General features: G+C 37.2%; 1 protein-coding gene across 2 annotated transcripts in view; it reads right to left on the bottom strand.

Moving 5' to 3' along the window:
• The window catches only part of PRKACB (protein kinase cAMP-activated catalytic subunit beta), a 142,840-nt gene extending 119,584 nt beyond the window's left edge, over positions 1 to 23,256 (bottom strand). The window contains exon 1 of one of the 2 annotated variants that reach the window (XM_060303499.1): positions 22,931 to 23,256. In XM_060303499.1, coding sequence (XP_060159482.1) covers positions 22,931 to 22,976 — 46 coding nt within the window. In that variant the 5' untranslated portion in view covers positions 22,977 to 23,256. The remainder of the gene's footprint in view (positions 1 to 22,930) is intronic. The other variant, XM_030866053.2, reaches the window with a different exon arrangement.
• Between the last annotated feature and the right edge of the window lie 1,063 nt (positions 23,257 to 24,319).

The following is a 24,319-nucleotide window of genomic DNA, read 5'->3' on the forward strand; positions in this document are numbered from 1 at the left end:
CAACTATCAATTACAGTTCTATGATCCTTGATTCCTGTGCTTAAGGCCTTAACTATCCATCCTAAGAGTACTTTTCATTGTTCCCCTGGGAGCCCTATGAAATATGCATACAAATAAGACCTGTAGCTGCCTTTCCTGGGAGGACATGTGAATTAGATTCCCCTTTAGGACATGTACTAGTCAGGTTGTTGTTAAAAAAAAAAAAAAAAACCACAACAACAAAACGGATATTAGTTATTTTAAGAAGAAAAGGAATTCATGAAATGGGTATAATATAGAATGGTTAGGAAGACTTGAAAACCAGGTTAAGGGAGGAACCAAAGGAGGTAAGCCACAGTTGAGAAGCAATGCACTTAAGACACTGTCTGTTGTGAAATGGACACTCACCTTCATGGCAATGCCACCAATGGATATTCATTGCTACACCACTATATTCTCAATTCTCCAAAATAAATCTCCATTTGATCTTCTGTTTTGAGTCAAATTCACAAGACCGCTTGCAATATTAGTTTCTTGTTAAGACATTGCTTCTAATGTAACATGTAAACCAGGCCTGAAGTTGAAAGTATATAGTTGTAGTTATTTCCAGGAACATAATTAGTCTTCTTTGCTACCTAGCAGAAGTATTTTGATGGCTATCTTCCCAATCTTATATTAGGAATAAATACAAAATAAAAATTAAAAGCACCAGTTGGCACATCATTCTATAGGATTAGATTTTTTCTTTTTATAGTATTTTAGATATATCAAGGTTGTTATGGCTATATTTAAAACAAGCATCTCTCAGAAAAAATATTTCCAATCTATCCTCTTTGCCTATCAAGCAACTGTATTTATCTATTCACCAAGTATTTCCTGAGTCCCTACTATGTGCCAAGCACAGTACTGTGTGCTAGACTTCAGTTAATAGCAAAAACAGATATTATAATTCAGTGAGAAAGACTGTACTATAAAAAAATGGCATGATTCTATGAAAATATATAACAGGAGACCTTAATCTAATGTGGGAAGATCAGAGAACACCTTCCTAAAAGCATAATAATTGAAATGAAATATGAGGGATGTGATAAAGGGTTAATTAGGTGAAACGAAAAGAGATAAAAAGATTTCCAGACAGGAAAGAGTATGCGTAAAGGTCTTACAAAAGAAAAGTAGCAGGGTGAATTTCAGAAATTATAGCTTAAAAAAAGGTATACTTACCAATTTTTTTTAATTATCAAGAACTTGGTAATTATGTATGGGTACTATTTATATCCTTGGTTAATTCCTTTGAGAAGTTTATATAAAATCAATAATGGAAGAAGAGATCAGGTACAGTAACTCTTCAATAATCCATACTAATGGGAAATATTAATATAGATAATCTCAAGCAAAAAACAGCAAAATTATTTTGATTTAGTTTTGAATTAATCCAATACATTTTTCCCATAGTAGATTGATTTGTTTTGCTCAAACTAATTAAAATATTTATTTGTAATATCTTAATAAACATTAGCTAGCAATACAGAAAGATTCATTTTGTGTTTGGGGCATACTTCTGAACACTACAGCTTTGGGTGTTAAAGTCATTAACAAATGCCAAAGCAATCATAGTTAATAACAGTGTCTTATTGTGTCTTAAAACGCACTATAAGGAGTGATAGGAAGGAAATCAAATAAGTTACAGGGGCCAAATCATGACAGGCCTTATATGCCATGCTAAGAACAGATTCTATACGGCATTCAATGGAGGACAAAAAAATGATTTTAAGCAGGGAGCAACCAGATCAGTTTTGGGAGATAGCTAAGAAAACATAGGTAAGGGGATTGGTTAAGCAAATATTTTAGATATCCTGGAAAGGGATGATAAAGAACTGACTAAGACAGAAGCAGCAGAAGTAGAAATGAGGGGACAAATCACTGATAAGATGCAGTCACCAATGAGAGGTAGGGGATAAGGAAAATGAAAGAATCTAGAAAGACTCCCAGATTTCTGGCTTACATGACTAAGAAAGTTCCCCATTTTCACCTAAATAGGGGATACAGACTTAGGGAAAAGACAATTTCCTCAATTTGACTTTCCAGGTAACACACCCAGTAAAAATTAAATATGCCTGGAGAACTGAAGAGAGATATGTGTTGGTCACAAAGAAGTAATAGGAAGTGGCAGTATCTGAGGTAACTGAGTGGATGACTCACTTGGGGAAACATTACGGAGGAGAGAAACTAAAGAAAAAAGGTCACAAACAGGATTATTGATGACGCTTACCAAAGCAGGTAGGAACAGAAATCAACCTTAGGATTTGAGGTATAAACAGAAAGAAAGTAGAAGCTGTGAAATTAGCCTATTAATTAAGAAGTTTAGTTTTAAAAGAGATCTGAGAAAAAGAAGATGACATGACATAGAGGGAGAAAGTTTACATTTTCATATTATTTTTCAAATGGTAAAACTTGAACATATATATGTATGTATACAGTACAAATATATGCATATATGTACACATACACATATATATATACACAAAGGGGAAGAAGAGAATGGAATGGAATAGTTGAAAATATGAGCAGATCTTTTAAAGCATGATATCAAAGACAAAAACTGTAAAATATACATTTGATTACATAAAAACTTAAAGTTTTGCAAAACTGAAAGATAAATAGTAAAAGTTTATAACATATAGCCAGAGAAGGGTTAATAATGATAATAAAGACACTCACAAATATTTCAGGTGAAATATGAGCACAGGATGAGAACAGGTTACTTATTAAAAATATAAAAATTGCCAATAAACATAATGTTCAACTTTTGCTAGAAATAAAATTAATTAAAAATATGAGATGCTATTTCATGCTGATTAACTAAAGCTGTGAAACTTACAATAACTCATTCTTATAATGTTTCAGTGAAACAAACACTCATGTTATTTGTACTATTATGTGCATGGAAAACATGTACCAGAAGTCTAAAAAAATAAATCTACAAGAATACTAGTCTCAACACTTTTCAAAAAAAGAATGAAAACAACCTAAATGCCCAACAACAGGAGCTGCCTTTTTAAAGACAGTAAATAATCATACAATGGAACACTAGTATTTTGCTAAAGCAAACAAGGAAGGAAAAACCAGAAGTTGTTGGGATTGTGGAACAATGAGAACTCTCATATGATGCTGACAGTAACGCAAATTGGTACAACTTCAGAAAACTATCGACTGTATCTATTAAAGCTGAATGTCCACAACTAGATATATACTCAATAGAAATTCATACATATTTTCACCAGAATACATGTACCAGAATGTTTATAGCAGCACCATTTATAATAGCCCCCAAATGGAAACTTAACATATACCAACAACAGAATGGATAAATTATGATATACTCAAACAATGGAATACAATACAGCCAAGAGAACAATTTCTAATTATACTCAACCATAGGGATGAATCAGACACAAAAGAGTACCTACTGTATGATAACATTTATAAAACAAGCAAAACTAATTAACGCTATTGGAAGTAGGAAGAATGGTTACTATTGAAGTGGAGAGTTAAAAAAATTAGTTCTATACATGTTATTATTTCAATAAACTTAACAAACTGAATGTTAAAAAAATATTCCCTACAGAATAACATCTGACTGCATGGAAAAATTCGTGCTGTAAAAATGAAAAAATACAAAACAAAGTATAAGAATGTATACTTAGATGGCAGATTAGGGTAATGGTTAAAATTGCAGGCTCTAAAATCAAGCCTACCTAAGTTTGAATCCCAGTTATGTGCTGTTGGGCAAATTACTTAACTGCTTCAGTTTCTTCACCTGTAAATGGTGTTAACAAAAGTACAGACTACACTGGGTAGTGAGGTGGATCAAATAAAATAAACCAGGTTAAAGCACTTATAATAGTGACTGGCACGTGGTAAGTACCATACTATTATTGGGTTGGCCAAAAACTTCCTTCAGCTTTAAGTAAAAATAAGAGACACATTTTTCATTTTTACCAAGAACTTTATTGAACAACATATTCGCCCTTTTGTTCCACTACCTTCTGCCATTTTTCAGGCAACTTCATAATTCCATCTTCCCAAAACTTTTAATCTTTTTGACCAAAGAACTGTTCCAGGTGCCTTTTACAGTCTTCCAGGGAATTGAAATTTTCTCCATTAAGAGAATTTTGTAAAGACCAAAATAAATGGAAATCCAAAGGTGCAATGTCTGGTGAATACGGCGGATGAATCAGAGCTTCCCAGCCAAGCTGTAATAGTTTTTGTTTAGTCATCAAAGAAACATGTGGCCTTGCAGTATCCAGATGGAAGATTATGCGTTCTCTGTTAACTAATTCCAGACGCTTTTCATCGAGTGCTGCTTTCAATTGGTCTAATTGAGAACAGTACCTGTTGGAATTAATTGTTTGGTTTTCTGGAAGGAGCTCATAATAGGGGACTCCCTTCCAATCCCATCATATACATAACATCACCTTCTTTGGGTGAAGACCAGCCTTTGGTGTGGTTGGTGGTGGTTCATTTCACTTGCCCCACGATCTCTTCCGTTCCACGTTATTGTACAGTATCCACTTTTCATGGCCCATCACAATTTGTTTTTAAAACAGAACATTTTCATTATGTATAAGCAGAGAATCACATGTGGAAATACGGTCAAGAAGGTTTTTTTCACTTAACTTATGTGGAACCCAAACATCAAAGTGATTAACATAACCAAGCTGGTGCAAATGATTTTCAGCGCTTGATTTGGATATTTTGAGTATGTCGGCTATCTCCCGCGTGGTATGACATTGATTGTTCTCAATTAATGTCTCGATTTGATCACTATCAACTTCAACTGGTCTACCCAACCGTGGAGCATCGTCCAGCGATAAATCTCCAGCACGCAAACTACTTTTGAGACGTTTGATTAGTCACGGCAACTTCTCCATATGCGGCACAAATCTTTTTTTGCATTTCAGTTGCGTTTTTACCTTTCTTGAAAACTAAAGCATAATATGCCGAAAATGTTCTTTCTTCCATCTTCAGTATTAAAATGGCTACACAAAAATTCACCAATTTTGATGGTTTTTCTATAAACACACACTGATATGACAGCTGTCACAATACAATCTAACAAAATTGTTTTGAATGAAGTTAAAGACAAATAAACGCTACTAGAGCCATCTTATGGAAAAACCAAACGAACGTTTTGGCCAACCCAATATTATTATACTCCCATTTTTGTTAAAACTAACCCATATATTTTTAAAAAGGATATATTGAAGAAAAAAATGCTAACTGGTTATCTGTGAATGGTGGGATTCTGGTTGAGATTTTTCTTTTCTTTTTATTATATATAAGTAATGGTGAGTAGAAAATTTCCCATAATTGTTATTATGAAAATTCATTTGTTGAAAGAAATGGTTGAATACACTCACTCCAGGTTAAAAAAAAAAAAAGCAAGTGTCAGTGCCTGGGTTTTCTGTGAAAGCAAGAAGTTTCTCTGAATAATGAGGTGGTGGGAAGGAATTAGATGTTCCGGAGAAAAATATCCAGAAGGGAGAAGTGATCAGGGTAGCATTCTGTTCTAGTGAATGGTCAAGAAAGAAGACCTCTAATCAAGAGTACAATCAGAAGGACATTTGAGAAAAACTTTAATGTCTCATGAGTACTAAATTGTTTACCTTTTGGTATATTATATAAATGATCCTGAATTTCCTTTAAGCAATTTTCAGTCAGTTGTACTTTGCTAATAACTAAATGCTTTTGCGTGAGGGATTTCTTTTATGAAACACTCAGAGGAGAAGATCCCACTTGAGATATTTTAAACTAAGGAATAGTACCCAGCTGTATCTCAGATTCTATCATTACTCTAGAATTAAATCAAGGAGGTATGCTAACCATAACTGTCCAACTATCAATGTGAGGTAGTAGGGAAAAAATGTACATTACATGGAAAACCTGTAGGTGCGGACAGGTTTGCTAATAATGGAAAAGAGGTTCCAGGGGGTCCTCTGGAAAGAACAGGGACATAGGCAGTTTAAAATGTGATTGAACTTGGACAGGTGATAGAACTTTTCTGTATTTCAGTTCCTTCGCATGTGTTTCAGTTGTCTATCACTATGTAACAAACACCAAACCTTAGTGTTAATTGTGAGCATATTTTGCTCACAATTCTGTGGTTCAAGAATTTGGTCAAGGTACAGTAGGAACTGCTTATCTGGGGTCTGGGGTCTGAGCTGGGTGACTCAAACAGCTGGAGGATAGCTGGAACAGCCCAGCTGAAGTCATACGTCTGGTGTCTCACTTCTCACTGCTGGCTGAGTCACTCACTCATCTGGCTTCAGTTGAAGCCTGGGCTGACTGAAAGGGCTAAGAAAGCGTCACTCACTTGTCTAGTGCCTAGGTGCTACTCCATATGGCCTATCTCTAACTCCCTCTGTCCCTCTGTCTCTGTCTCCCCCCCCACCCTTTCTCTCTCTGTCACTTTTCTCTCTTTCTCTTTCCAAGTGGCTAGTTGGGCATGCTGGTCTCAAAATAGTCAGACTTCTTACACAGCAGCTGGTTTCTATAAGAGCACAGGCTATTAAATCTTTAAAAGCATAAGCCTGGAATTGACCCAGCATCACATCCACCATATTTATTGCTTAAACAATCATATGTCTAGCCCAGATTAAAGGGAGTGAAGAAATCAACTATGCCTCTGGATGGAAAGTGTGGTTAAAAATTTGCAGCCATCGTTACTCTGTCACAGTATCCTCTGGCCACATATTATTTACACTTCTCCATTTTCAAAATACACTTAACCCCTCCCAAGGCCCCCCCAAAGTCCCATTACAACATCAGCTCAGAGTCCAGGACCTAGTCTAAATCAGGTGCAGATGGAGAGAAGGCTCCTCAAATCCAGTTTCTTGTCTGCAGCTCCTCAGGTATGATTCCTCTAATTTGACGACCTGTGAAGATGCAAGCTATCTGCCCAATACAAACCCAATATACAATGGTGAAGCAAGGAACAGGAAAATTGCAAGGGACACTACCATCCAAAAAGGGAGAAAACAAGAGGTACGTAACAGTCATTAGTCAATAGCAAGTCTGAAATCCAGTTAGGCACAAGTCACCAGTTCCTTGACTAGTCCCGGAAGTGGTTCTCCATATCTCTTAGCTCTACTCTCTGGCTTCTTGGCTGCATCCTGAGTCATCCTTCATTTTCCATAACAAATGGCCTATGTTTAGAGCTGAGTAGCTTCTCAGCCTGCTTCCTTTCCACAGGAGGTTGAGGGCGCAGAGACTTCTTTTCATTATGACTTCTCTCTGCCCCTTTCCTTTTAAAACCCTAGATTTCATGTTATCATATTATAATCAACTCCAATAGACAAAAGCCATGTTCACATTTCTCTCTGAAAGGCCATTCTCTACCTTGGGCCTCATGTAAGGCTGCTATAGCAGGGGTTCCCAACCCCCAGGCTGCAGACCAGTACCAATCCAAGGCCTGTTAGGAACCTGGACGCACAGCAGGAGGTGAGCAGCGGGCGAGCGAGCGAAGCTTCATCTCCCGCTCCCCATCACTCGCGTTACCACCTGAACCATCCCCCCCACAACCTCCCCCCACTGCTCCATCTGTGGAAAAACTATCTTCCATGAAACCGGTCCCTGGTGCCAAAAAAGGTTGGGGACTGCTGTGTTACAGGACAAAGTCCTCATTTCTAGAAACCCCAACTGTCTAATTGACAGGGTCTGTAAGACACACACTCAAGATTCTTATAAGCCTTTTTAGTCTAGTTGAAGGTCTATGATGTAGCACTTTAAATCCTCTTCTTAGTAAAGGATCTTATGGCATTTTAAATCGTATTTATCAAAAGAGGATAAAATGGTCAAGATACAAATAAAAATTGCCCAAAAATAATAATAATAACTGCAGGCAGCTTTCTGAAACCCTCCTTCTTGCACCTAGTAATCTAAAGAGAGTTATCTCTTTTATCAAACAATAGTTCTCTTGTGAATTATGTAGGCCAATGCTCCTTATATTTATATAGATTAAATTCCTGTTAGAATTCAATGCTAAACTTCTGTTAGAATTTCAGTGAATTCGGAAGAGGTTCTATACTGTATACTCCCTTGCCATGTAAAAAGTGCTAAATTTTATGCTCAAATATAATAACTAGCCTCACCATCAGTTTTCTGGTTCAATCTTAATCTACTTTATTTTGAGGGTCCTGTTTATTTTAAAAATTTTACTTTAAAGACAATATGATTTATGTATATGCCTTCTATCACAAAACACTTGAAATCTTTTTTGGCTGTGGTAATCGCGGTGGGGGGTGGATGGTGTTGAGGGGGTACCAGAGTGATTAATAAATAAATGAAGGTTGAATAGAAAGTTCCATTTCTGGCTTAGGAAAATGAAAAGCTCCCCCCACCCACCACCCCAGGGTTAAAAAAGAAAAAAAACAATGTCTGTGATGATCAGTTTTATGTGTAAACTTGGCTAGGGTATAGTCTCCAGTTATTCAATCAAACACTAATCTAGGTGTTGCTGTGAAGGTATTTGGTAGATGTGATGAAAAGTCCACAATCAGGTCACTTCAAGTAAAGAAGATTATCCTAGATAATCTGGGTGGGTCTGATTCGATCAACTGAAAGCCCTTGAAGAGCAGAACTGAAGCTTCCCTGAAGTCAGCCTGTGGACTTTAGCTTCAGCCTGTGCCTGAGAGTTCCAGCCTGCCCTTCCTGACGGCCTGCCCCATGGATTTTGGACTTGCCTAGCCAGCCCCCATAATCAATAAGTCAATTCCTTGCAATATATCTCTTAATATATAGCCTATTGATTCTGTTTGTCTGGTGTAACCCTGGCTGATAGAGTACTGAGTTTTCTACCACTGGTAAGATTATTATGCAAGAGATAAGTAAATAAAGTAAAACATTTACAGATTTTTTAGAAAAGCAGCCAATATGGCATAGTGGTTAAGAACACAGACTCTAGAGTCACACTGCCTGGGTTCAAATCCCAGCCTGACTACTTACTAACCATGTGGCTTTGGACAAATTACTTAGCCTCTTTGTGCCTAAATTTCCTCTTGTATAAAATAAGAGCAATCATAGTTCCTATGTCAAAGGGTTGTGAAGATTAAGTGGGTTATTATACATATAGCACCAACAACAGTACCTGGCACATAGGAAAAGCTAAGTAATAGTCTAAAAAGTGATATGGTAGGTAGACAGATCTTCTAAGGGCTCTTTGGATTCTAGGACAGTTTCAAATATACAATTTTTAAAGAAAATTATCATTACCATGTTAGGAGAGCAGAATAACTAGTGATTATGAGTAGAAGGCCTAGAACAAATTGACTAAGTTTGCATTGCACAAAGCTCTGCCATTTAACTGTGTGACCTTGTTAAACTTCTCTAAGCCTTAATTTTCATACTAAAAAAAAAGTGATGATAATAATAGTATTTACTAATAGGGTTATGGTGAGAAATAAACGATATAAGCTGCTTTATGCAATTTTTAAAGTTTTGGTGGATAACGCTAAAATATCCCACTGTATTTTTATATCTTTTTATTCTTGATGATCCTGAGGTTATGAATATGTCAGCTCCTTATAATCTAATATAACATTACTCCAGTAGATTAATTTGCTGTTTCTAGTTGTCCATTAACTTGCAATTCAGACAACCTGTTAAAAAATGTGCCCAATCTATACACAAAGTGATTAAGGATTTCCCTTAAAAACTATAGCTATATTTATTGACCATCTTCTAGGTGCCATGAGAAACACATCATATACGATTCCTAAATCTCATAACTCAGCACTATCTCCATTTTGCAGATTAGGAAAGATTTTGAAAGTACCTGTGTGAACTGATATAAATACGCTGTAACATCTATTATTATTTCTTTGAGAACACTTTTATTACTTTCTAGATCTCAGTGTGATCCAGACACCAGGTTAATAATATTAAGTGTCCAGGCAAGTAACCTCTGATCACCTAAGTAGCTAGCTTCTAAATTCTCAAAGGCTTTTCAGGTAATTGATTTTTTAAAAGGGGGAGGGGAATAATTCAATTCCTTTCTCAATTAGATAAATTTAAATCAGCTGTTAATAAAAGCTATAGTTCCACAGAGAATAAGAACACATTCCCATTTAACTATGCAAGTATGAATATTTTTAAATTCAAGAAGAGATACATATTTAAACTGAAGTATATTTTAATCTACAGAATATATAAACCAACATGATCCCACTTGGTCTTTGGCTATCACTATTAATTGAAAACTCATGCCACTAAAATACATTTAATATTTGCCTTTTTATCTGAAAATTATATTGTTAAATTCTAATTTTTTTTTTTTTTTTGTGGTACGCAGGCCTCTCACTGTTGTGGCCTCTCCCGTTGCGGAGCACAGGCTCCGGACGTGCAGGCTCAGCGGCCATGGCTCACAGGCCTAGCCGCTCTGCGGCATGTGGGATCTTCCCAGACCGGGGTACGAACCCGTGTCCCCTGCATCGGCAGGCGGACTCTCAACCACTGCGCCACCAGGGAAGCCCTATATCTCTTATATTTAACACTACAAATAAAACTAGGCTATTGTAGTTCATTTAATATACATGTTTATTTAGTATGTATATACTCCAACCTTTCTAGTTTAGTATCTATATTCACTTAATATATACATTTACACACTACCCTATCTTAGACACTTACTTGAAAGATTATACCCTAGACCCATTTCATTCTATCCTCTCTCTGACAAGCATCTATCTATCTTTTTAGCTCACTCACTTTAATATCTCAACTCCAACAATCTTCAGACCTTATCAAGGTCTCCAATTCTTTTCACTCTACTTCATATCCTTATATCCTTTTTCCTCCTTAAAAGCATAAATCCCAAGGCCAAGCATTATGATCACCTCCTTGCACAAACTTTTAGCCACTTGCCCCTCTCTCATTTTAAGACTTTTTTATGTTTTTATGTTGTTACATACTGATTTACTTACCGGCAGACCAAGTTTTCAAACGTGTTGTATTCTAAAAGCTGAACTGCATTAAGTGTAGGTTACATTCTCTGCGTCATGACTGTAAGTAACTATAATACAGCAAGAAGAGGAAAAAAAGAACACTTTCTCTTTTTTTTTTAATCCTGGCTTCACGTTTTATCCAACACAGATTTTAATTACCTGCCTAGCCACCGAAGGCAACTGAAATGGCCACGTGTACAGTAAGTCATAGACCAGTTTACTTTAGGTGAGAGATGAAAAGGGGAAGAAAATGTAGTCAAAAAGCAAAACAGAAAGTTAAAGAAAAAGGGGTGCACATTGTTAAAACAAATGAGAAGACAGGTTGAATATAAAAAAAGAAAAATACACAATTGCATAAGGTTCCTGGGAAAGCAAGAGAGGATGGGATCCAAAGTAATGGTAGACGGGTTTGCCTTGCAGAGAAAGATGTGTGACGTGGTGGGTTTTTAAAATATGTCAAAAATTCTTTGAACTCCTTCCATCAAAGGGTGCAATCTAATACACCTTCTTCAAATATGGACTCATCTCAGTGACTCACTTCTAACGAACAGAATGCAGAAGAAGTGACATTGCTTGACTTCTAAGGCTAGGTCATAAAAGGGGATACAGCTTCCACCTGGCTCTTCTCCCTCTCCCTTGGAACTCAACCACCATATTATAAGAAAGCCCAAGCCACGTGTAAAGGCCACCTGTAGATATTCCAGCTGAAAATCCCAGCTAAGGTTCCAACCACCTACAGCCAGCACAAGGAGACATGTGAATGAGCAAGTCTTTAAGCGATTCTAGGCCCCAACCTTTGAGCTGAGCTAGTTGTTGTCAAACAGAGCAGAGATGAGATGTCCTTGTAGAACTCTGACCAAAGTGCCCTTTCCTAAGCAAAATAAATGTTGTCATTGCTTTAAGCCACTAAACGAGAGATGTGATTTAACAATAGATAAATGGAATAGACAACTCCTCTATTATAACAGAATAACAAGATAAAGTTAAAATATAGGACATCTGGATGTTTGATATAAGAAGTTGAAGGGGTTCTTGTCTGATACCTTTTATTTTCTTTGCGAAATACGAGGCAAGACCATTGCTTAGAATGAGAGACATAATGGGGATTTCAGAAGTGTAAAGAAGAGAATGAAATAGAAATTGTAATGAATGGGAAACAGAGTTAATCAGAGAAATGTGGTTCAACTGTCAAGTCACGTTGACAGCCCATTTGAGGTTGAATTTATAGTGCCCCTTCCATGTGGCTTTCTCCAGCAGTGCTTAGCTCCTGGCTGAAAGCACTAAGAAAGTGCAAGTTAAGTTTATCAACTGGACTTCTGTAAGGAAGGATGTGATAAAAAGAGAAAAGTGCAAAGGATTTCAGGGACCACGTAATCTAAACTGGTTAAGAAAAAATGAAGCGAGAGGTTCTAATGAAGAATGATCATAATGGGAATATTTAAAAAGCAAACAATAAGGAGAGGACACTGTAATCAGAGAATGACATGCCTACAATAGTGATTCTTGCGCAGTTAATGAGTATGACAAGGTTGCTGGTGAGACTGGCTATCTGAACTGAAGTGAAGAGAAGGGGATAACGATAATGTGGTCAAGGAATTGAGATGCAATGATAATGGATGAGTCATCAAGCAGAAGTTAAAGCCATCAAGGATGAATACAGGGCTTACAGTATAGAGAAACTTTGTGACCCAAAGTTTTTGATGAATGAAAGTAAGTGAGCCAGAGATTGGTAAATGACAGCAACATAGACGAGGAACATGGTGATACAGCTGAATGGTATAGGTCTTGTCTTGGTCTGTTTGGGCTGCTATAACAAAATACCATAGACTGGGTGGCTTATAAATAAAAGAAATTTATTTCTTACAGTTCTGAAAGCTGGAAATTCAAGATCTGGTGCCGGCAGATTTGGTGTCTGGTACCAGCCCACTTCCTCATTGACAGCCGTATTCTCACTGTTAACCTCACAGCTGAAGGGGCAAGGGAGCTCTCTCAGCCTTTTTTATAATCCCATTCATGAGGCTCTGCCCTCATGACATAACCACCTCCCAAAGATCCCACCTTCAAATATCATCAACTTGGGAGTCAGGATTCAACATATGAATCTGGGGGATACACAAACATTCAGGCCTCAAACGAGGAGAGTTTTTTTAAGAGGTTGGGAGCATAACAGTTTTTCCTAATCTAATGTCTTCCTAGCTGAAGCCTGAGACCAATCTCTCCCTACCAATTAAAAGTGATATAATTTTGACATATAAATGTCGAATAAACTACTATGTGCTAAGAAGAGAGGGAAAGAGGTACGCTCTTATCAAATAAATCAACTACTAGACCCAAATAGTCAATATATTACAGAGAAAGTACCTGCTAACTGGGGAGGGGGGAGGGTAAACATTTCTAAAAGAAGCTTGAGGTTTTTTATCCATTTAATTATCCATAGTTTTAGCTTCCACTATGAGCTGGGAACTGTGTTTGGGGGATATCTACCTAAACAAGGTAGATATTGTCTCTGCCCTTACATATCACAATGTGTAGTAGGAGAAACAGCTGAGAAATCAATGCTAGTATAAGTGCTAGAGTTACAGATGTAAACATCTCCAAAATGGACTCAAAACCAATTTCTATTTCAGTCAGTTACAGTCTATTTCCCAAGATGATCTCAGAAATTCTATACTTATTCCCATATAAACTCCTATGTTGTATTTTCACCCTAGTATCAATCTCAGGCACCTGTGTATCATTGTACATTTTTATCATAAATATCTGAATGTATCTGTCTCCTAGCTTAAGGATAGGAACTAAGTCTTACATTTATCCTCATATTTGCATTTATGGACTAGCACAATGCCTGGTACAAGGTAGGCACGTACTAAGTACTGATTGAGAATAACTTAAGGATTGAATGAATGACAAACAAATGACTATTCTGTCTCTGCATCATTCTATCAGTTGAACTATAGCTTATTTAGTAACCTCAAGACTACAGCCTAAAGAGAGATTCATATTCTTCCCCAGTTTAACCTTTCATGGCTTCTATACATCTAGGGAGCTGAGCTAGGACAGGATCCTAGCTGAGCTAGGATTGGAGGAGCTAAATTAGCAGAATTGGCTCTTATAAAAGAAGCTAAGTAATATTTGTATAAACAGTTTCTTTCAATTTTGTGGCTCACATACCACAACGGTCTGCTGATGCTATATGGTCTTCTACTTGAATAAGTGGAAATTGAATACCCATTAAGTAGAACCTTAAAATAATGAGATCTCAAGATAGTATCTTTGTTTCTGAGTCAAAGTCCAGATGGAGAATACAGACTTGCCAAGGACTCATAGGTTTAGATTCAACAGTTGTTTTACTAGAAAACAAAAATTTCAGAAGTCATTGAAAAGTTAACATTAAATGAATAGTAGGCAACAGGGAATACAATCTTAAACCATAGCCATAAAGCCTGGGACTTTATACCTGTAACAGCAAATCAGCTAAAGATATGGCATTTACATTGGATTTTATAAGGCAGCCCTAATGTCAAATGTGCTACTGAATTATCCTTTATTGTGAACTGTCAATTAGTTCATTTCTCTCTTTAAAGGAGTCCCCCTTTTTTTTTTCTGGCCACGCCACTCAGTATGTGGGATCTTAGTTCCCTGACCAGGGATCAAACCCGTGCTCCCTGCAGTGGAAGCGCAGAGTCTTAACCACTGGACCACCGGGGAAGTCCCAAGTAGTCCCAAATTTGATTCAGAAAATTATCCACATAGATACAGAACATTACTGAATCTATTATAACCAAAAAGTAAAAAACCAAATTGTTACTGCAGGAAATACTCTATAATATACTTCCTACAAAATTCTCATGATTATGCATTTACTTGTCTAAAGCTTCCACTAGACTATGAGCTACATGAAGACAACTCTGTATCTCCTACACGCCCCCCCCCAGAAATTAAAAAAAAATGAATAGATGAATTATAATGGATTGAAATATAAAAATTTAAGCTATACCTCCATCTCTAATTAAGCAAGTTAAGTTATACCTCTATATTTAAGCAACTTTTAAGCTATACCTCCATATCAGGGGAAATAATTTATTTTTTGCATTATGGTAGTAAACCTCAATATTAGCAAGAAAGAGGTCTACTAATACTGATGAGTCTTTTTGAAGCTGTAAGGGGCTGAAAGGGTTACAAAACCTATAAAAAGAATAAAAGCGCATCAACACTTTCCAGCAATTTTTAAGTTGATAAAAATACTAGCTGAATTTGTAAGCACAAATGTTTCTACCTTTAAACATAAATAATCAGTTAAATATATTTATTATCTAAGCCAAGTTTATGAAGGTTTCACTGTACTTCCTTTTATTTGCTCTACAACTAGCTTTTATAAGTTTTGAGGAATAGCCCATGAGTTCTAGTGTTCTAAATGTAGGTGAATAATGCCAGATTTTCTCTGTCTATACTATTTGGTTTATACACTTCAATCGTGTAGCCCTAATCTTTCTAGAATGAAGAGTTCTGGGGGGTATTTTTTGTTTGTTTTTTTGTTTTAAGTTTATCCTCATACAATAGACCAATTCACTTACTCCCATTAGCCGCCCTGATCTTAACTTTCTCCAGTTCTGCTATAAACAAAACATCATAACTACACATAATACGTTAAGGATTTTACACTAAGAGTAGACTGTTTTATGTTTTGTTTCTAATACACTCCCTTGATGACCAACATTTAAGTGGTCCCTTTACCTACAGCAGAACATGAAAATATCTTCAAAGATCAATACAGTGATTCCAAAATTTGTTTCTTAGGCCAAAACTCAGAGGCTATCGTTATTTAAGTACAGATCAAAAATTTCCCCTAAATAAATTACCTTGTATTTGCTCACACTGAGGATCATTTGCCATTTCTCTACCCACATAATTCCGTAAGACTCCTCTATAATTTATTCCTGTCTTGCTACTTTTAAAATATACCTTCTTTCTTTTAATAAATATATGGGAAAAATTGAATTATAAACCTGGAAAAGGCCACAGCCTCTTTATCAAATTCATCCTTCTCAATTTTATAGTACAGCTTGGAGGTATTAAAACACTTGTCTAAAGCAAACTAATGGAAAGAATTAGAAAAGAGAATTTAGATTTTTCTTATTCTAAGTTCATATTCCTACTATTAAGTCACACTTTAACTTTTTAATATCAATTTTAAAGAACGCTAAGGGAAGAATATTGATATTTACTTAGTACAATATATGTTGGTACTATATTTTACATGTTTTTTCCACTATTCCACATGACTCTACAAAACTCAACAGCATATAGGATGCTTACTTTAATTATAAAAGTAACATTTTATCTGACTTTAAATTATTTTGTTTCTTTAAAAGTTACGCTGTTCTCATCAGTGCTTTGGCTTTTACTTTTTTCAAAACAAAGAAGCTAAATTTTTAGTGGCTACAGTTCTTAATTTATAGAAGTCATGTCAGATGTCATATATAGTTTTATAGCTTCTAAACAGCTGGCCTTAAAAGGGGAGCAAAATGAGGATGAAATTTGGAAAAGATCCTTTGACCATCCAAGGTCATTCTTTCCCTCACAGCTGGGAGAATTATAGACAATCCACACATAAAACAACCAATCAGAAATCATTTTTCAGAAATGCCATAGGCACCCTGAGTTCAATATGCCCCCCCAAATCTGTTCCTCCCCTTATATCCATTTCCTAACTCCATTACTGGCATTACAACCCAGCCACCAAGACACAGAAGCTAAAAACTTGGGAGTTATTCCCAATTCCTCCTTTTCCTCATTCCCAACATGCAATCAGTACAGTACAGTCTGCTTATTTTTAGTTTCCAAATTTCTCACATTTCAGATCATTCCTGTATCCCTACCTCTACCACCTTGATTCAGACCCTCAAAGTCCCTCACTTGAGAGAGGGAGCCTTCTAATTGATCTTCCTGCCTCCAAACACTTCACTTGTTCCATGGTGACATCTTCACATTACCACCAAAGTAATCTCTCTAAAACCCAAATTTTATCATATCTTTCTCTTATTTCACAGTAGCTCCCTAATGTCCATAGGATAAAATTCAAACTCTTTTCACGGTCTCTGTCCATTTCTTCAGTCTCATCTTTCATTGTACAATCTCCCCTCTTCCCTACCACGAACCCCATCCTCTATCATTTAGTCATAATGGACAACTTACTTTCGTCCCTGAATATGTCATGCTGTTTCACCCCTCTGTATCTTTGCTCACTCTGTGTGCTCTCTCTACTCAGAACATACTTCCTCCTGTGATCCTGCTGTTGAACATTTACGATTTTCAATGTTCAACTCCGGGCTCACCTCGTCTTTGCAGTCCTTTTTGAACTTCACTTCCCCCCACCTCTGTGGAAATGACCATACTTTCTATTGGTTCCCCCAGTGAACTTTTACAAAAGCATTTGTAACAGTTTTTTTTTGTTTTGTTTTGTTTTTTGTTTTTCATTAAGTTGTTGACATGTCTGTCTCCCCCTTCTGAAACACAGGTACTTTGGAGCAGATACTGTATCCGATTCAGCCTTTATTCCCATAGACTTGCATAAAGTCTGTCACATATTAGGAACTCAATATGTAGAATGAATGAACAAATGAACAAAGAAAAGAACAATACAGGGACTCTTGAGGAATATTTTTTAAATTAAGATAAAATACTCCAAATAATATGGTACTGACCTAGGTATATTTACCTCCTATAAGTTCCACATTTTCCTATTTAACATAGTTTTTTTCCGTTAAAAACTTAAGATTTATTCCCTTGAGGAAATGTGGACACATGTGTACTAACATTTATTATCACATAGATATATAGACAATTTTGTAAATTATACTAATTATTTTATTAATTTAATGGAATATCAAAATGACTTATGGTCAACTCCTTACTATCTGAAAGAATCTTAATAGCTATGTTGGCTTACCTAGTATCTTTTCATCTGCTGCTTCTGCCACTCAGCCATGGCTTACTTCTCTAAACTGGCTTTCATGCCTCTAATTATCCTGCTGCTGGCAATGAAAAGCAACAATCTGTTTATATCCTAAGTAGAGGACACTGGCCAGGAGAATGGGAAAAATGGTTCCTGAGCAGGAGGGTAATTTTACACAGTAGATGATCTGCACAAAATGAATCAGAGAATCATGGAACTGTATGAAATAATATGTATTTATCATCCAAATAGTGTGGCTGTTTATTTTCACTTTTTTTTCTTTATTTTTTAACCTAAGGAAGACTACTCCAAAATTCTTCTGGCAATCTATTAAAATGGAATAAATATCTGTTGCTGATTTTCTTTTAAAAAAATATGATAATTGAAAAGTTTAAAGACATAAGATATGAGATCACTGAACTTGTTCCTAGTCAACATTTAAATCTATAAAAATTTTCAATAAAAATGTATTCACTGGGATTCAGTATTAAAAACTAATAAATTCTAATTGTAGTAGAGTCCAATAAGGAAATTAACTTTGTACCTAACTTTACAGATTATACACAAATTACTAAACTATAATAATCTGTTCACTAGGTGTATAAATGCTTATTCAGAGGAAATACTGAAGAAATAAGTTAATTTCTAGTATGAAAAAAGACAAATACAGCATTTTGTTCATCTGTACAAACTTGTGAGGATCCACAAATTACCAAGATGATGGAAAGATGGGTTGGCGTTTTTATTACATGTAAAGACAGCTATGCTCTAAACGTGTGGTGTCCAATATACCAAACACTAACTGCCACATGTAGGTTAAAAATTCAGTTTATCAGTTGCCCAGGTTACATCTCAAGTGCTCAATAGCTGCATGTAGCTAGTGGCTACCACATGAGACAATATAAACATTTCCATCACAGCAGCAAGTTTGATTGGATAGTGCTATTGTAAACCATGGTAAAATGCAAATTTCCAAGTACTTTTAAAATGGCAATATAAGTTCAAAAGTAATTTTTCAATTGGCTATTTCATAGAAAGGGAAAGTATACATTTACAAATGAGAAAAAAAGGATTAAACACAAATATTAATGAATGCTTTAAGTATATAAAATTAATTTTCTATGGCTTAATTTGAAATTATACCACACTGAATCTGAAAAGACTTTCAAGGTAATTTAATCCTTCATCCTCAATTTACAGAAATTGAATCTAGAAGACAGTACAAGGAAAAATTAACTCTTTCATTTAAGATATCTACTATATCCAAATAAAGATACTATTGGAAACCACCAAAATTTTCTATAATAATAAACAGATTAAAATGAAGTATAAGCTATTCTGTGTATCTTAGAATCAGATTTTCCATTGGATACAGAGGCTGTTTGCACAGTGGTTAGGATTTCAGGTTCTGGGGTTAACCTGCCTAAGTTCAAACGTTACTCCCTGACTTACTAGCTGTGCAACCTTAGACAAGTCATTTAAGCTCTCTAAGCCTCCTTTTTCTCATCTATAAAATGGAGAAATAACTAAACTATATCATACAGTTGAAAAGATTAAGTGAAATTATGAATGCAAAGTACTAGAGAACCTGGCACACAGTAAGCCTTTAAAAAAATGCTAGTTTTTATGAAACTTGCATTTTGGTTGAAACTAGTCTACTGGTGACTTTAACTTCCATTCATCTTCAAAAGTTCTTAAGACAGAGAGACTCTGGAAAACATTCAAAACTCATTATATGAACACTGGCTTACAGGTGGCTCTACCACTTGCAGTCATGGGAGAATCTGCATTCAAATCTCTACCAACACTTTACCCATAGGTCTCAACACCTTGGCGCTAAGAGTGTAACATAAAGCCCCAAGCAACATGTGGTGGGGGGTAGAGGACATCTAATGTTTGTTTGTTTTTTAATGAAATAAACAAACAAAAAACCCCTCCTAGGCTAAAATAGGTGGCATCTGTTTTTATGTTGGGGGCTGTGAGTAAAGTAAAAAGTGGGAGACAGGATAAGTAAAACAATTTTGAATGACAAGTTTAAAATTTCTCAGAGAATTGTACACTCACTTATTTTTCTAAAATTTATACTTCTTCATATTAGCTGAAGTTTAAATAACTACAGTCAGATTTTGAGACACATATTTTTTACTAGAGTAATTTTTAAAAATACACAGAACAGGTATGTAAAAGTAACAGTTGCTCTTTCATTAAGTTTTAAGACATATCAATACAATTTCCTAGTTCACTACAGTAGAATAATAGGTACCCAACTTAATGTGATCTCCAGAAACTGTGGAGATGAAAATGAAATCTCCCCAGCTTTCAAGTCTTACCCCAGAAAATGTTTTATTCTAAGTGTAGGGGGATAGATTTCAATAGAGTACAACATAAGCACCAGATGGTCAAAGCTAACTAAGACCGTTCTCAAATATTTTTATGCCCAGCTTCATTCTTCTGGAATATTTTTAGAACTAAGCTCCAGAGTCACCTGTATGAGGCAAGGGCCAAACCTCAAATCCTAACTGGCCTGATATTTTTATATCATCATTTCAAATCAAACATTTTCCTATTGGTAGTTTTCAGAGTTTTAAGTTCATTTTCCATAATGTTAGCACTTGTCATATTTTGCTTTTCACTTAACTTTTATATGTACATTTTCTCTCTCACACTAGATAGTAAAATTTCTTGAGCTTTACTTACAGAGTCTCCATATGAAACTAATACACTTTGTAGATATTTTGAAAATATTCGTATTAATTGATTATTTAGTGATACAGTATTGAGTCAGGGCATCAGATTCTATTCCTTACTCTGATATCACCAATAGCATGATCTCAGCTCCAGCTTATTCAGAGGTCAGGCACTTTGGCTTTGAAATGGAATGATTACACAGGCTGATCTCTAGAATCACTTATATTTCTAAAAGTTTATGCTTTTATGTATCAGCTGAAGTTTAAATAACTACATTCAAATTTTGAAAGGTATATATTTTCAAAAGTAATTTTTAAAAACTATACAGAACAGTTACGTATATGATGGTAAAAGTTGTTCTTTCATTAAGTTTTAAGATATATTGATAAAATTTCTTTGTTCGCCACAGTAGAACAGCAGCAACATGCACCTGATACCATTGCTCCAAATGAAATTACAAACTGATCAACATGTGACACTTGCAATGACTGTCCCAATGAGACATAGCTTGCTATTTTCTTTTATCACTTCACAACATTTATTCAAACTACTATAATGACCTTCAGTTTCCATAAATAAACTTATATAAAAAGCTGGCTAACATACTTAAGAACTAGGCTATCACTAACAGTTAAAGCTTAGGAAAGAATTTATTCATAGGAATAATTTCAAGATATTTTGATAAACATCTAAAGTTTCCTTTCTGTTTCCTGTAAATATTCCAAGATTATCCCATAGCTACGAGCTTCAAATTAATACTGTCTAGGGGAGAATTAGTTTGGTAACTTAATAATGGAAATATATAAATCACAAAAGAGTCTACTATCACTGTTAAAAATATAAACACTGTACAGGCCAGCACTTGTTAATAAAAATTACTGATATGATTCCATTACCAAGCACACTCTTTGTAATACAATTAGCACATGTTTTATCTTTAGCTTTAAATTAAAAAGGAAAATGATGAAAGGCACAAGTAATTCTTTACTTTCCGCATTAATACTTTTTGTACAGTTAGTTACTACATTTGTGCAATTAAAGAAAAAAAACACTAAAATTCTACCTCTATATTGGTTTTTTAAAATCTCCATATCACATATTAAAGACATTAAACTTTTCTGGAGCTCCTGAAAATTAACACCAAAACTTTATTGGTGAAACACAAACCACATAATCTGATCTAACTATTCACATTAAACAAAATGAATGACTAGATATTTCCCAATCGATTCTGCTTTACTGATACCGAAAAAAGCTATTTCCTTCATGCTAAATTATGAAATTAACCTAAAACGTAGTAAAAACATAGAAGCATTAAAAGATATTTACACAAACTGTAATAAATTCATCAGGCATTCCCTCAAGTGCTGAGATGTCATTTACTCCCGGTCACACAACGAATACTATTTGTTTTCTGTTCATCCTGAATCATCAAATCTGAGTTGAACCTGGCAAAGGCAAAAACCATCCAGACTGACTGACGGATTGATTGATAGATAAATAAATAAATAAAACCATATAGCCATACAGAAATTCATGACTTTTTACTGTTTGGTGTAAAGTGTAGAGTGCCTGCACTTTCAGCTCTCAGAAGAAATCCACCGTATTCTGGAAGCACTTCAATTCAGAGTGACCTTTAAGTTTTATAGACATTGTAGCAAATTCTTGCATGTCTCAAGAAAAGGCAAACCTGCCTTGCTTTTTTTCTATAATGGGAAAAGTTTTTGTTTACTCTTATTATATTTTCCACTCCTAATCTGAAAAGACGGAGGATCTCTAAAACGTAGTTGCCCACTTAGGATTAACCTCACCTGCGGAGGACCAGACCCGCAGCCCCTCACCTGATGATAAGGTTGGGATGGACTCAAGTGATGGAGGGAAAAGAGCCAACTCTGCTCACAACACTACCTGTGGCTCCCAAAGAGGGGGCCCGCGTTTTTGGGGGGGGAGCGAGGGCTGGGATGGTCCAAGAGACTTCTTTATCCGGACCATATTTGGGGAAGCATCTAAGCATGGGAGACCCCCCCACCCCACCCCCGGCGCGCGCTCTAGTGAAAGACGGAATTGCAGGGACCGCTCTCCTCCCTCGCCCTCTCCATCCGGCCCTCGGCGCTCAGCCCTCGCGCCGGAGCTGGGGGGAGGGGGTGGAAGAGGAAGGGAGCGGGTCCCCAGGGTCCCCTACAGTGGCTCCCGGCGGCCGCTGCGAGGCCTGGACCGTGTCAGCGGCCTCCGGGCTCCGACCCGGAGGGGCGCTCGGTGCCCCGTTCCGGCCCGCCCGGCGGGCCCCCAGACCCAGCCCTTGACTCACCGCTCTCCACCTCGCTGCCTTTCTTGGCGGTCGCCGCGTTCCCCATGACTGAGACGATGAAAGGAAGGGGTCAGGGAGGGGAAGAGGAGCCGGGGCCGTCCCCGCCGCTCCACAGGCTGAGGCAACTCCTGCTTCTGCACCGGTCAGCGCGGTCAGTGCTCTCGGCGCTGGCGGCCGAAGTGCGGGCGGGAAGACTGGGCCGGTTCTGAGGCCAAGGCTTCAGCAAACTCCTCAGCCCCGGCGGCAGCAGCGATATCAACGGCAGCAACGGTGGCGGCGGCGGCGGCTGTGGCTGGCAGACACTCCCCCTTACCCAGCCCCGCCCCCCCTGCGCGCCCCCCGGCAGCAGCGCGCCGGGGCCCCGACCCTGTCCCTCTTCACCAGCGGGCGCGCGCGCCGGAAGTGACGTGTCGGCCGGGTACAAGGGCGGCGGGCTGAGGGGGGCCGAGCCGGGGGCAGCGGACTCGGGTAACCTCGGCTGGCACCTCAGCGGCCCACCGAGCCGGGACGTGGTGGCACGGACTTGGTCTCGGATGCCCATCCTCAAGATCTGGGAGGCGGCGTGGGGACCGTTAGCTTTGAGTAACCTGTCGTCTCTCAGCCTGGCCTCCCCCACGCCCTGGAGGTCGCACGCGAGGGGAGTCCCCTGGTTCGCGCCACTGGGTTTTGCGGACTGGTCAGTATCAGCCGAGGGAACAAGTTCGTCCCTAATCCTGATCGTGGTTCCGAGCCTGTCTTTGCCTCACAGATCCAGGTGTTCACCGAGCCCACCACGTTGTCATCCTGGTTCTTAGGCACCAGTCACAAGACCTTTGATGTTCCCACTGCAGTTTTCATTCTCTGGTTTTGCGGGATCGCCCTCAGGTTTTGTCAAATACCCCAGAGAGAAAGGAAAGTATTACTATTTCTACAGAATGTCTGTTGATTCTACATTCTACAGAATGTCTACAGAATGTCTGTTGATGTGAATCATTGTATTTAGCAGCTCTCTGTGTAGATGTCAAAATAAATGCATTCCCAATTGGTAACTGCGTTTTTCTTAACATACATCTTGAATTTGTGAATAGTTTTACTTACCAGGTTAATTTTTTGCGGCACTCTAGTATTTTTTGTTGCATGTTTCTTTGAATTTTGCGTCGTGAGCATTTATTCTAAATTTAGTGTAGAAAAACTGTAACTTCCCGAGGGGCAGAGACTACTAAATTTATTTTGTGTCCCCAAGACACCAGGCACAGTAGGTATTTAATGGATAGTTGATGACTTGAAAGTAAGCAGAGGAAATCTCTCAGAATTTTTTTTGAAGTAGCTTTCATTACTGACAAAAACAGAGTGGTAACTGTAGAAGTTTCTCAGTAAGTTCTTCCTGCTGTTTCTTATCACTATTTCTGT

The sequence above is a fragment of the Globicephala melas genome, chromosome 1 (assembly GCF_963455315.2).
Source record: "Globicephala melas chromosome 1, mGloMel1.2, whole genome shotgun sequence".
Classification (NCBI taxonomy): domain Eukaryota; kingdom Metazoa; phylum Chordata; class Mammalia; order Artiodactyla; family Delphinidae; genus Globicephala; species Globicephala melas.